Source organism: Anopheles nili, chromosome 3 (genome assembly GCF_943737925.1).
Source record: "Anopheles nili chromosome 3, idAnoNiliSN_F5_01, whole genome shotgun sequence".
Lineage (NCBI taxonomy): Eukaryota > Metazoa > Arthropoda > Insecta > Diptera > Culicidae > Anopheles > Anopheles nili.
In genome coordinates, this window is record NC_071292.1 from 45,964,032 (window position 1) to 45,979,102 (window position 15,071).

At 44.0% G+C, this 15,071-nt stretch overlaps 1 protein-coding gene across 1 annotated transcript in view; it reads left to right on the forward strand.

The window, feature by feature from the left end:
* The window catches only part of LOC128726495 (SCY1-like protein 2), a 70,019-nt gene that overhangs the window by 48,176 nt on the left and 6,772 nt on the right, over positions 1 to 15,071 (forward strand). The window contains exons 17-18 of the mRNA XM_053820308.1: positions 5,085 to 5,102; positions 7,182 to 7,331. Of these exons, the coding sequence (XP_053676283.1) occupies positions 5,085 to 5,102; positions 7,182 to 7,331 (168 nt within the window). The remainder of the gene's footprint in view (positions 1 to 5,084; positions 5,103 to 7,181; positions 7,332 to 15,071) is intronic.

A 15,071-nucleotide genomic window follows, 5' to 3' on the forward strand; every position in this document is an offset into this window, starting at 1 on the left:
TGTTCCACTGTCTCTTATGAATTTCGCTCATCGTCTGTCGGACGCTCCATCATGGGCTTCGTAGTATTCAGCATCCTGCCCATCCGAGCTTGACGTTGTACAAATTCGCTCGGATAGGTTGTTGCAGAACGGCTAGCGCAGGGAAACTCCACACAATTCTCCCACTACGATCAATACCTGTCAGAACCAGGATCAAACAGCTCAGAAAACAATTACACTTCGGTTGTCAGTCGCGCGCGCTTGATAGCAAATTTACTCCCAAGTTGCTGAGTACAAACACTTCGGAAAACTTCGTTACGATCTTGTGCACTTTCTTCTGTAATTTCAGATGAATGAACGAACGATACAGCTTTGAAAATTTGCTTAGAATTTGCTTAATTATCAAGAAAATATTTACACTTTTCAAAATGTGCACGTAGCTTCAAATATCTCATATTGGATTGTAGGGGATAAAAATATTTAAAACATTACTTAAACACCGTAAAGGTTTATTAAATTATACGTAACAGTTAGCTTTTGGTTACCTTTCCTTCGGTTCGAAAACCGCACGTGCCTGCTACACAAAGGCAAGGATTTTGTCTTCCATTTTGCCCCGGGACAACACCCCCTTTTGAAGCTATAAATTTCGAAAGCATTACCGCTAGACAAATTCTACTCGCAGTGCTCGAACAAAGCGCGTTTCTGCAGCGCCGGTGATAGCGGTAAATAAAACGGGCTCAATAACGCAATTAATATTGCAGCTCGAGTGTTTCTCGCGCTTCCTCGTTCGATGGAAAACCCGCCAGCTAATTGGCTAATGTGGGCTCCAAACAATCTCGCCCGTGATGATCAATCAACCGGACGAATTCGCTCAAGGGCGGCTCATTAGGGTTGTGTGTACACACACTTCATCAGACATTATGATGCTGCATCTTTCGTTTCGCTCACTCCACTCGATTCTCCACGGGCCACTGATAAGACGCCGGGATCGATAAAATTTCCCATCGCATCAACTAACGTACCGTTTCTGTCTCTTTCTCTTTCTCTCTCTCTCTCTCTCTCACACTCACACTCACTCACTCACTCTCTCTCCCTCGCTCCACCCTTTCGATTGGGGGCGATCTCACCCTTCGATGACCCCTAAACCAACCCCCGTACCCACATCACTCCCATCGTCCTTCAACCCCAACAGCAGGCTTTCAGCGCCCGAGGAGGCTCCGGTTCGAGCCTTTCTGTGCCTTCCTCATCTGCTTACGTAGTAAGTTCAAGCGTGTGTGCGTTTGTGTGTCCTCGACCAACCGTCGGTGCACACTCGCCCAACTCCTTTGCGTTCTTCGCCTGCCCTGTGTGTGTGTGTGTGTGCACGATTAACGCATGTGTGTGTGTGTGAGTCGATTGCTCGATCTTTTACCCCAAAAGGCAATCATTTCAATTGACGGACAGGCAGGGAAATATATTTTCCCACTGCACACCTGCATCCGCATGTTCCGAAGGCTCGTGTAGACCCATGTCCGCCCGTGCACCCTTGTGTGTATGTGTCTGTGTGTGTGTGTTTTCTCGTGTGGCATCAAATTTGTTTTCCCTCCACTTCCAAGGCAAGACTCGAAATATGCCAAACGTGGTTGCTTGGATCGAAACGAAATTCCTTCGATATTGTGAAGCCTTCCTTTCGCTCACTATCTCTCTCTCTCTCTCTCTCTCTGTTTCCCTCAATCTTCTCGTCTGTCTCATTCGCACACGCCTGCTAATCGAATGCATTATTGCTGTGATGTGCTCGGCACGACCGTTGTGTCCTCGTCTCTCGTCCTGAAGTGTCCCGTCCGAGCCTGCTGTATGTTCTTGTTTGTGTGTGTGTGCGCATCTCCGTGTGTGTGTGTGTGCGTGTTTGTCTCGACATTGATCGTGGATCGACACGTTCGCTTATGTTTCTATGTGACGCTTCTACCATCCCCAAGACGCTTCCGCACGATACTCGAACTCGCTTGTGCCGATCCGCTTTTTCTTTACGGTGTTGTCTAGTCCTGTCGAAAAGCCCGTACTCCTGCTCGCTTTCCACCCGGTCTGACACGTTCCAGAGGATCGTGTTTTATGTGTCAGCAATTATCCCATGATTCCTGCTTGCCTCTTTGCTCGTTTCTTTTTTGGTTTCTCATTGCGCCAGCCAAACGTCAGCCATCGGCTGCTGAACCGTCGATTGTTTGATAAGCCGGGTTGCTTCCTCGTCGATAGAAACACAGGAAAAAACGGCAGAAGCTCAAATCCATTTCCCAACCCTCACCGATGGGTAGATTGGCGAAACAAAAGTGCCTCGTGCATGACTCAGCTACATGACAGGCGCGTTCGGTAATGGGAGAAAAAAAACAAAAGCTAACACGAAAAAATCGACGCGTTCATTCCAGCCGCTTCTCGTGGACCCCATTTTCCCACTATGGGGTGATATTTTTCCCGCCGGAATAGACCACCTGGCTTCCGTGCAGTGTGGCTATGCATCGGTGATGCACCGGTAAACCTCTTTTTCATCGCTCTATCTCTTTTTCTCGGTGCTGTGGTCCTGTGGACACTGCTGGCACCTGTTGACGTTTGGTCGGGAAAAATGTTAGCTTTTCGACGTTTGTCTTTTGTAGGGTTTTTTTATTCGCTTGCACCACCACCGATTGGGTCATCCGTGGTGGCTGCCGTTTTTTTTGTGACCCTTCACTACGAACGTCCGATGCTCGTATGGAATAGAAGTGGCAAAAAGAAAACTATTCCTTTTTTATGTTGAAAGTGAATGAGAGCTACAATGCCCGTAGCATGCGTTCTATTAGATGATATATTATAGACTAACCCATAACTGACGGTCAATAAAATATGATATACATTCATATTAGATTGGTTTTAGCTGAATAAGAGCAACATGTTACTGGAAAAAAAATACAGTCACAGGTAAAATTGAAACTATGCAAAATGTTGCATTGCAAACTCGGAAAAACAGAAGCAGAAAGGTAGCTTACCTTCAGTGTTTGTGTCATCCGCATTGATGATGGTGATAAATGACTACATTTTTTTTTATACATCCCTCGGAATTGTCTGCAAACAAACGCAACCCCGTGCAAGCGAACCGATAATTGGAAACCCTTCACACCGAGAGCGGTCCGATGATCTTTTTGCCGCTGTTTTCCATCGACTACCCTTTGAGCCGTTCAAGTGTGGACACGGCCCGTGTTTCGTAGCACTCCATTTTTCCTCTCATCCTCAAGTGGACTGGCCCCTTTTTTTGTTGAGCTGAACGTTTTCTTTTTTGTGTATGTTTTTGCTTCGGTGCACAGCTACCTCTATCGCTTTTCCATGCTTGCAGAGGCAGCACAACTTTTGCCAATTGTTTATCTCCGCCCCACTGTCTCGACGATGACGATTGTACGAATGAAAACCAACCCTTCCATTTTCCCGGGCTCGTTGTCCCATTTCCACTTGTGACTTGTGGCGTTTGGACGTTTTTGCAAATAACCGCCCTTTCAAGGGGTATATTGTGCGAGATCTGTCTGTTATTGTCATGTGTTTCTTCGCTTAGTTTTTTCTCCCCAACGTGATTCCATTACAGCTCTCTATTAATTTTGTAATTGCAATGCCAACCACATGCTTGATCGATATTTTGTTGATAAATATGTAAATTCCAATGGGAATTGTCAGCTTTGTAAAGTTATCTGTTTTTTTTTAATGCAATTATCTTACCTATTCAACGATTCCAAGCCTTGTATTTCGTCCATTTAAATTGCAACGATGCCGTTTTGCGATTATCCTACTGATGTCCTCCAATGTTCCTTCAAGTTCTCATTCTTGTTATCAATCTTATCCTTCAACGTGGTTCTCTCACTCTCTTCTTCTCACTATCTGTCTCTCTCTCTCTCTCTTTCTCTCCATTCTGTCTGTCTGTTCTGTCTTTGTATTGCTTCGATGCATTCTATCTTGTGGCGTCCGCTAGCTCTTGTGCTCGTTGCTTCTTCGTATCGTTCAGTTTTGTTACTTTGACGCTTTCGTTTCGACATTTATGTTACGCTTTTTGTTGTTGTTCTGTAACAACCGCTCAGTTTCCAGTTCAATACGCGATGTGTGTAACTGATTGCAAAGCGTTAGTTGCGTTCTGCTTGCCCGTTCATTTTGATGTGTTGATTCATGTAACGTTTGATTTGTGAACGGTCTCCCTTTTCGTAGCGTGTTTTAATCTTTTTTTTTTGTTTGCGTTCATTCGTTTCTAGTTCACGTTATTAAGACATCGCAACAAAGTATGTCACTACGATTCTAGCTTTCCCACCGGAAACGAACAATTTGAAGACAGCTTTTGTTTGCTAATGACTTTTTTTTGTAACAATAATAAAACATTAGCTTTTTTGAAAATGCATAAATTTCCAAGAAGCGTAACATCGAGTTTCACAAAGCTGCAGAAAAGATAAAAGCTCAGGAATCGTGTGCCAGTTGCTGTACAATATTTATGAAAATACGGGTCAGCTTTAAATACGGCCTATTTAAAATCAAATCACGGGGGCAAAACATTTGCGATTCACACCGTTAGCGTTCAAGAGCTTTACACACTCTCTCTCTCTCTCTCTCTCGCTCTCTAAAGCCTCGAGCTGCGATAGCAAATAAATTGTGATTCCGGATTGCGAGGACAGCCCGGTGCGCTCGTGAATAATCGAAGAAGGATTCTTCTCGCTTCCATTCCCCCCCTCACCCCTCTTCGCAATCTGTTTTCCCGGGGCCCTAGAGCCACCGGAACAGCGCTGAATAATGTAGCACCATCCATAATGTCGCTCGAAAGGGCAGCTCGGACGCGTTTGTCTTCAGTTATCACCTGCCACTCACTGCAGGCTGAGGCCGCGGTGCTACAATCAATCAGACACCGAAACGAAAAGGCACACCAAACCGAACACCCACACACACACATCCACACACTGCACATCCATCCGTCACTGTCGCTTTGCTACGCGGGCTAGTAGATTCGCAAAAACAAAACCAAACAAAAAAAAAACCCACCCAACTACTTTGGATGCGGGTTCGATCAATCGAACCGAGCGAGCAGGATGAGCAGAAACAAATATACGCTTTTCTTCCCGTTTTGACTTCTCTAGCTTGCACGGAGCATGATCGTGAGTACTCTCTATCTGTAACTGTTTTCCCACCCGACGCCACCCACCTTCCTGCCTTCTTTCCCTTCACCGTCGAAGCCCCGCTTCTTGTAGGTATCGAAGGGCCACCAACGTGCCCTCCAAAAAAAAACAAGCGCCTCCAGGTCGGCGGTTCCGGTTTTCCACCCACCCCCCGAAACGAGGTCCAATCGTTCGTGCATTAGTGAGAAGGTTCTGGGTTTTCCCGGGGTTTTTCCTTCTGACTCTACGAGCCACAAAAACCCACTCTCTCTCGCTGTCGGAAGCTCCCGTGCACTGAACCGGACGCACCTGCACGCTAGCCGCAAGCTACCGACTTCCGTTTCCTGCGCGAAACGCTTCCTTTGTTTGTGTTTGCCGAGCACGCCGTACGGGAAATGGTTTTCCACCCTTCCACGGGGCGCGCTCCTCGGCGTGCCGATGGTTCATTTATTTTTTGTTCACTTCTTTCTGCTCCCTTTCTAAAACTCGTTCCTCGCATCCGGCGAGAGGGACGCAGAAATCACTTTTCTTCAAAAATGCATAGAGCAAAATCTCCACCGTGCGAGTTCAGGCGAGTGGTTTTTTCCGGTCAGCATCCGAACCAGCGGTTGATCGAAGAACGAAGTCCCTGTTTGACAGAGTGCGCTACGCAAACAAACAATGCTCGTTGGGTTTGCGGCAGCGTTACGCATTCCATCTTTGCCGCATCGCTTCTTGAGCCATCTGGCCTTTTGGGTGGATGCCGGGGGCACACTCCATAAAACCCTTTCTGCCTGCCATACATTTGCATTTTGATGCGTGTGTTTCTTCGTTTGCGTGGAGTATACTGAACAGCTTTCATGCTGCTCACCCATCGTCGATCGGAAAACCACTAGTGAAGGTCTAGTTTATTGCGAGGTTGTTTTTTTTACCATCATTTAAATCTGTCCTTCCGATTCACGAGCTCTACGATCACCGGAAAAAAACCACGAAATCGCGAACACACGGAAGAAGTTCATGTTTTACTTTATTGACTTTGGCTTTTTCCCTCATTTCTAGCAGCCCGTTCTGCCCGTTGTGCTAGCGTTTTCTTTGTGCTTTTGTGACGTTGCCTTCGGCGCGTAACGTTCTTACGCCGAAGGCTTCCGTTTTTTTGGTTTCAATTTCGACCCTATCCTGCCTTCTGCGTTTACTTGTATGACGTGTTTGATATGAATGTTTTGTGTTGATCGCTTTTTTGTTCGTTTCTCTCCCGCCAACAAGCGTATGTTCGCTTGCTCGTACGCAGCTAGTTTTGTAATGTTTCGTTTTGTTCGTTTACTAGCAACACTACTACCTTTTTTTTCTTGACACCACTTTCACACACTATCCGAAACGAATTGGCACACTATTGGCACGGTTTTACACGATACTTGTGATGCGTGAAAATGGAAAATTTTCAAATTAACCATCAGCCATGAGCTTTTGGGAGGGGTGGAGAATGGAAATGCACACGCTGCGGTTGCGGTCGATTGCTGTCATCGGCGCGGGTCGATGCTATTTCGGTGGGAAAATCGAGGAAAACAACACGGAGGATCGAAGCAAAAAAAACTACCAGCGGGAGCTTCCTTCATTGTGTGATCCGCGAATAAACGCCAAAAAAAACTTCTCCCGAGAGGTTCACTGGACGCACATCAACCGCACGTCCTACGCATCCTTGCCGTCGATTTGACGCACAGAAAACAGAACCCACAGCTTTTCCACCGCAATTTTTCCGCAAATTGTTATCTCGGCCCAAGCCAACGCCACTTGGCGGCGAAAATAAAACACCTGCCTGCCGATGACAGTTTTCACCACCCACAGTGGGCGTAAGAGAGGATGGGGTGGGAAAATTCCCCCCCTCTTCCTCCCACTCTCCCCGTCGATTTCTTCCACCCCCCATCGCTCAGCAGAATGGGCCCCGAAAATGGGTCCATTGGCCGCACGAGAAAACCCGGGGCACCGAAACAATCGAGCGAAGCCGGCCCGAAAAATTGACAACCACTAATTGCGTTTCGTTTGTGTTTTTTTCTTTTCCGCTACCGCCCACCCACCCAACCGACGGTCAACCCACTCGCACAGGGAGGCTCGATGCCGAACACTTCGAGCAGTGTTCCGTTCCTACTGTCGTCGAGCATGCAGTCGATCCGGAGCCGTCGTACCTCGACCGTGCTGTCGTCCGGTCCGCTCGGTTCCGGTTCCGGTCTGCTCCAACAGCTCGGTTCCGGCATGGTAAGACAACTGACTGGTTATGGTGGCTCCGGTGCCGCAAGTCCGGTTCAACAGTCTCTTTTCAATGGAAATTCTAGTAGTCAGACTCGAAATAATTATGTACGAAAGTGTCCGTCACTAAATATTACGTTTAGCCGTTAAAAGATCACACACACGATCACACACGTACACCCACACCCCGATACACTACACCACCACTGCCTTTCCGCCCCCCCCCCCCCCCCACGCATCACCCACATTCGCACTAAGGGCTTGCACACACTCGCATATTTCCACCGACGCACACACACACACACTGGAGGGCCATTAGGAGCCCATCCACCCACTCGCTTATGCGTGTGTGTGTGTGTGTGTGTGTGCGAGTGTGTGGTGTGTACTGGCCACGATCACGATCGTATCACCTTCGCTTTGTTTTCGTCCATCTTGTTTCGTCCAAACACACACACACACATATCACGTGCCCCTTATGCGTTTCCATGCGCCTTTTCTTCTCCATCTTGCTGGGTCGTTTTTTGCATTCTTTTTTCGTGCTCTTTTCATACGCAGTGTTTATCTGGTTTCGAATTTCAAAAGTTGTTTCATTTCCCGGCTCTTTTTTGTCACAATTGGACTGTCACACCGAAGTGTTGTGTTTGTTTGTTTGTTTTCCTTTTTTTGTTTTTGTTTTTTCCGTTCGTTTCTCACCCTTTCCCGAACTGCCGGTTGTTTTTGCACAACCGGTTTCACGAAAAGCAAAAAAAAACCATTCACCGATATGTTGCAAATTTCCCACACCACACCAACCGTTTTTGATTGCACTTTTTGATTGCGTGTGCGTCGTTTCCGTTCACAAGTCATGCAGTTCGTTTTTACCTCCTTTACTCTGCTTCAAAAACCGCATCAACGCACATCAGCGAACGAACAAAACCCCACAATCAGACGAGCACAATAACACGAACGTTAACCCCGCGTTTCCTTCAACAAGGCAATAATGCTGAGACGCAGCGGTTTAGGCGTACTAGCGTACTAGCGTACTAAAACGAACCATTAGCCCCGCACCTTTAGTGCTGCAAACGTAGACCTAAGCGTAGTACTAGTGAGGCGTGGAAAAGGGCGATCGAAAATGAAGCAGAAAAAAATATGCAAAAACAAAAAAAAAAGTAAAAACGACTTCCGGTTCGCTTACGGTATCGCATGCACGTTGAGCGAACACGGAACGGGGTTCGAGCAAACCTGCAACAGCGTCATTGAGAGTCCCGGGCAGAGTAAAGGGTTTCCATTTTTGTTTTCCCGGGCGTTCACTTTTACCGAGATGTTAAGTGTTGCTCATTCGTAGAGACCTGCCCCATGCGTGTGGGGCGATGTATTTATGATACAACCACAGTGCTCGGTGAATGACAGTTTTTTGTACATCGAATTCGATCGCACCGTCACCCCTCTCAAATAATGCATATATAAATACATATTTCAACCACGTAAGTATACAGGAGTACGCTCGACAGTAGCACAACGATCCTTGGTTGCGTCGACAAATCATCGGCCAAATGATGGTGCTGGTGAGCTCACCAAACAATGGTTAACGATAAGACTGGTGGTTGTTGAATGTGTCTCTGTATGTGTGCGTGTGTGTGTGTTTTTCTTCTCTTTATGTGCATTTCTGTATGTCCTTCTGTCAATGAATGTGTGTATGTGCGTGTACGCGCGTGCGTATGTATTTTTGGCTGTGTGCGTGCGGGTGTGTGTGTATGTTCTAATGCATAGATAAGCTGTACGTATCGGCCGCAAATAAAGGGCCGTATCTGTTCGCACCAAATGCTCAAATTGGCATCAGGATCATACCTGGTGGATTAAATACAATGAGCAGCAATCGTGAATTGATATCAACAACATACACGAACTTAATTATTTTTTAGAAAAAAAAAACAAAAATGACGTTTCGTTTTCCACCTCAACTGTCAGTTAGTAGTTACAAACACATCACTCAATTGAACTCACCTCAATGATTTTATTTCGATCCTATTGACATCAAAAAACGAAATTTCAAGCGATATCTTCGCGTAGTTGAGAGTCATGTGTAGGACACACTTTGTGTTGCTTTCGGACACACGTTACCAGGAGGAAACGCCTCGCTACGAGTTTCAAAATATATCCTAAACAATGCTACCCACCATGAGTAACAGTTCAAGTCAAATCCGCAAAGAAAACAAATGTGCTTGGAAGCGAAGGCACCCAGTTTCCACGAAATCATTCAATGCTCTGTAATGTTATGAAATCTCTCTCGACGACTAAATGGGCCACAAAACAACTCAGATCAGAGCACGCTGCAATCGCCGGAAAGTGGCAAAACGACGTACTAGATCGAGAGGAGGCATAACCCGTACGAGGTATAGTTCGAGTGACCGATCTGTGTTCCACAAATTCGATTAGGTCAACAAGCAAACATTTGCCTCGCCGTCATCGTTTTGATCCCAGCATATCCTCACTACACGGATGAGTGTTTTCACCGTTCCTTCCTCGAATATCGCTTTCCGTAAAATTCATCTCTAGCTTATCCTTCACCATGGCTCTCTTATCAACCTGCTTCCCTTCTGTAACGAACCTGCACCCGGTTGAAACCCCGCCGGAGGCATTTAGAGCCGCTATATCTTGTTCAATGTTTCAAACTCTCATGTCTCTATCCCGCTATGACTGTGAGCAAGAGTATGCACGTGGCTACTAGCGCGTCTCTGTGTAGGTTTGCCTGAGCCCACCTTCCCGTCAGTAGCGTAGAGATCGCGAACGAGTCCTCGCCCTCGAATGCCACGCCACCAACTCGACGATTAGCTGCTCGAACTGTCTGTACATGCTCGCGCAACCAACCTGTAGTGAAGTGCGTTTTTTTTTACAAAGTATGCAATATGTTGACCGACGTTGATGTGCTCAACTTTTCTCAGCTATCTGTCTTTCTCTTCTACTATCAAGCATCACACTCGTACACACTCGTCTCAAGATCTGGCCGTATCCATGCTTGGAGCTTACGAAACGAAAAGCACATCCAGCAGCAACTCATTCGTCGTCTTTTTTGCCTTCGTAGTGTTGCTCTAGCTACGGTGGTTCCTGGAAAAACTTTCACATAAACAAACACACACATACGAGCATTGAACCGGTCTTGGTGTATGTATAAATGTGTTATCGATGTTGCGCATTGGTGTTTAGGATCTATCTCTTCTTTCATAGCCTTCTAACTCTTGTTTATTATTGGCAGAACTAGACTAAGAACGTCAGTATCGGTACTCTATTGAATGTTGGAAAAACTGTAGAAAAAATGATTGTGCAGGAAAAATACGTGGTGGGTTATCTCATTTGCAATTTTTCAAAATGTTTCAATTGTAATACTCGTTTTGAATTTCATTAGCAAGAAATTCTTTCAAAAAAGAATGAAAATTAGCATACTTGAAATGTTTCATTTGAGAAAACCGTGGCATAAACAGAAGCCCACGTATTATAGCATATAATTTATTTCAACACGAAAAGTTGAAATTGAAATCGGTCACCTTATGGATTCAAAATTTATTTCATACTATATTATCAAGCATTTTCCATTATCTACCTTTCCATGAAATTAACTCATATTCGTTCCAGCATACAACTTTCATCGCTCTCGTTTTAAGCTGTACAAACTGCGTGTGTATTTTACTTTCTATGTCTCTCGTTCCACATCACTGCCCTTCTCTGCCCGGGAATCGATGATCTTGTTGTAGTGAACTTTTGCAGGTTAATTTTTCCACACTTTCCCAATAGTGCTGTCTCAGATGCATCGTGCCTTGTGCGATAATAATCGCAAACGTTTATCCAGCCCGTTCGCATACCTTTCATACGATCAATTTTGCTTTCTCTCGTGTATGTTAGCTCAGCTGCTTCGAAAACTTTGCTCTCTTACTATGTTAGCTGCCCGTGCTTGTGCTACAATTGCAATCCAAAACCCGCCACGCTTGTGTACACGTTTTACGCAAACCATTCCTTCCAAATTTTATACAATTTGCATTTTGTTTGTTGAATCTGAAATTAATTTCTTTGCCCTCGCATCGTGAGCACATTATTCCTAAATTTTGCATAGCTTAGCAAACCATTTCGTTATTTGAATTTCTATTTCCCATTATAAAACACAACAAACAAGCGTGGGTTTCCTTCACGCTGTTTGATGAACTCCTACATTCTGCATCCAAACTGTGCTCTTGCAGCTCTAACCACAAATACCACAATTCCAATTGCAGTGCTCGCTTGTGCTTCCGCGAGCAAAAGACGAACAATTTATTCAAAAGCACACGCTGCACCACCGTTTTCACCATCATTTCCGCAATCTTTTATGCAGTCCCACAAAGGTTGGGCTCTATTTCCGTTTCCAGTAGCGCGTCCGCATCAGCAACTCCATGCAGCTTCGGGTTTACAGGTGCTGAAAACTGCAACCGATGCTTTGTGCTCAATTAAAAAAGTTACTCGATCTACTGAATCCCTCTCCCCAGCTACCAGCTGTACGTTCACGTTACCAACATTTCTCCAGAGGTTTAGTTCGTTTTGAACGCTGCTTTATTTAAACCGTCAGTTAGATTCGTTTGCCACTTGGTGTGGAAAATAAAAGAAGAGTAAAAGAGAACAAGGCACGAGGTTACAGAACAAGAGGGAAATGCTACGTACCAATTGCATTTTCCCGTTTGGTGTGAACTTTTCCTTGCAATATGAAATTTATTGCTTCTGACTCATTGTGCACTACTCTGACAAGCAATCGATAGCAGTATGAATTTGTAAACGAATGATATGCATCACTCGTTACTCCGGGCATTGTTCTGAATCGAAGATTAATGTACGGAGATACCGCATCTGAGTAAATGCAATCCCCTATTTCTTGCGCTTACAATGCATATAATTTCTATCCAGTGGTTGGAAGAAATATTTGTAATGTAGTATATCACAGCCCGAGTTCACTACGTTAGATAAGTGTCATTTTTTAGCAATAAGAGCTATGATGTTTGTGTATCATTTGGTTTATATCATGTTTATATGATTTATATTATTACGTTTGCATTATTTTATATAGGTTCATATTATATTTATTATTGTTCAATGGTGTCTGATAGTTAAAACAAACCAATTAATCAATATATTTCTATTCAATCTAAATTTGCAAAATCTCAAAACTACCAGGCGTCTCCATTAGCCATATTTCTGAGAAAAGCATTCCACTATGTTTGCATTGATTTTACATAAAACCTGCAGGATGGAAAACAAACATAAATGCTAGATTAATTTTATTATTTAACAAGTGCACTAGTGTACTGTACTGAAATTTTAAGGAATATATTGATTATACCATTTATTTTTTCTATGAAATCGAATAATAGACATAACATTTACTTTTTCCTATAAAATACAACACAATTAGTTCATTTAAATTTCGTGGAATAAAAACACCAAAAGCATGATTTTTGATAAGTATCAGTGATTGGTCTAGTTCATAAAGTACTAGGCGTCTCCATCATTGACTGCCTTATATAAAGCACCATGCGCCTCCATCACTTCACAAAATTTATGTAAACAAAATGCGAAAAAGGCATAAAATGAAATGAAATTCAGCAAAAACCCTTAGGTAAATTTGCATTACTATACTATGCATTTCTCCACGTTGCGAGTGCTGTTAAGTCGCTGCATCACGCTGCATCTGCACGGATTTGCACGTCATTTCACATGCAACACCTGAGCTCACACGTGTGTATTTGGACGCCTGACAGGGCAATATGCGCAACAGTTCACAATACAAATCGAATCACTGGAACTACACCCATCACTTTCCGTGCAATGCCACCGGCATAGTTACAGACTTCAGTTACTTGTTCCATTTTATTCGTACGCACATCGCACTGTCCCACGGCATCACAAGCAGTGCTCCCACGACCAGGCTTTAGTATTTCATTACGAGGCTGCGGTTCTAATCCTGTTTGATGTATTACAGCGCTACGTGGATGTAACGTTCACCGATGGCACGTTGCATATGCTTTCCCGTACATCGGTGCCCACGATTATTTCCCTACGCCCACTAGCGAAGGGCTCACACCGTTGGGAGCAGCCATATTTCTTGATAGCTGTCATTTGTTCTCATTTCCGCCCGTACCAGTCGCGTTTGCACGATCCGCATGAACGTCGGGCCCCAGCGGTGTACCGTTTTGTATCGATTTATTTACCCTAGCTACTGGCCCGTTTTGAACGCGATTTGCAGACGTAATTCCGTGCGATTTGCAAATTTGCCTTTAGCCAGCAAAATGCTACGATCTGGCTATACGCCGAATTTGCGAACGAGTACGCCTCAATGCCTAAACATTTCCTGCTTAATCCTTTAGGCAGAACCAAATTTCAGCAGTATACAATCAGGAAAATTGAAATCCATCTTTTTTATACTCATCGCCAGTAGAGGAACATGTAGAATGAAACCAACTTCTACAGTTGGTTCTAAGCAGACACATATATGTGGCGTAGTGTAAAGCGATGCAAATCAAGTGTGAATAATTTTGGCTATAATTTTATGAACACATTTTTTTTACCTTTTTCTACACTAAGTGAAATGCCGAGAAGATCTCTAGAACCGAACACCATCTTCTCTAAAGAGACCTATTCTCCATAAGCCGAAAACCAACCACGTTTTGGGAAAATTCTATGGAAAGAGCTCATGCGAAGAGAAAAAAAACAGTATGAATCAACTCTAGACATCGAAAATATGGCTTGCCATATTTCTACCCAAACTCCCATGAGACGACCTGGTAGGATGAGATGGAGTAAACGAGATATCCAATGTTGAACCTGACTTCCATCACATCTTCTATCGTTAAAAGCAAACTGTGTTTTTCTCAAAAGACAAACAATGACCCGAAAAAAAACGAGAGTAAAGTAGCTTAAGAAGCCCTCCCAGTTGAGGGAAAACATTTTATCAAGCAGAATTGCTGATGCGAGCGGAAACAAACCACTGCGATTTGCTTAAAGTCCCGTCCCAATAGAAATTCGTCAAGTAATCAAACTTTTGCAAACCCATTTTTTGAGCATTTTGTTTCTTTTTTGTTGCAAAACACAGTTCATCATATTTTATTTTATTTTATTTTGAACAATGTTGTTGCAGAACTCATTTTATCGTTTAGCCGTTACGTAAAAAAATGAAGAACACATTTTTTTGCTCACTTATTTTGCTACTTGATATATTATCACGTATTTATAATATTCTCAACTGCATGTGACATTTTTGGAAGAAGCTTAAACGCGTTTCTGAAACTAATAGAATTCTTTATGGGCTAAACCTATTATAAATTCTCATTGACTCATGAAATTATGTTGCATTATCTCATAAACACCTGTAGATCCACAATTTCCGTGGCAAAATCGTTTCAATTCGTTTGCTAACATAAAGTTGAAGAATTATTAATGGTAGATATACCATACGCCATTGTTCGTTTATTCCACTAGAACTTTGAATTCCCTTTACTCACAAAACTCTATCGCACACCAGCAGTATCGGTAGCCCATTGAAAGCTTAAGCAGTAGACACAAGTTGCAAAGACAACATTACGCACCACGATACAGGCAGTTGGCAGCACCGTCCCTTTTGGGGCCTCCCTCTAATCAACAACAAACATACTTTCGATATGCAAAAGAACGCTTAAAGCACAGTACTTACCCAGCAAGAATCATACTGCACGTAGCCTCAACACTTCCGCATTGAACTGGTGCATCTGCAATCTACTC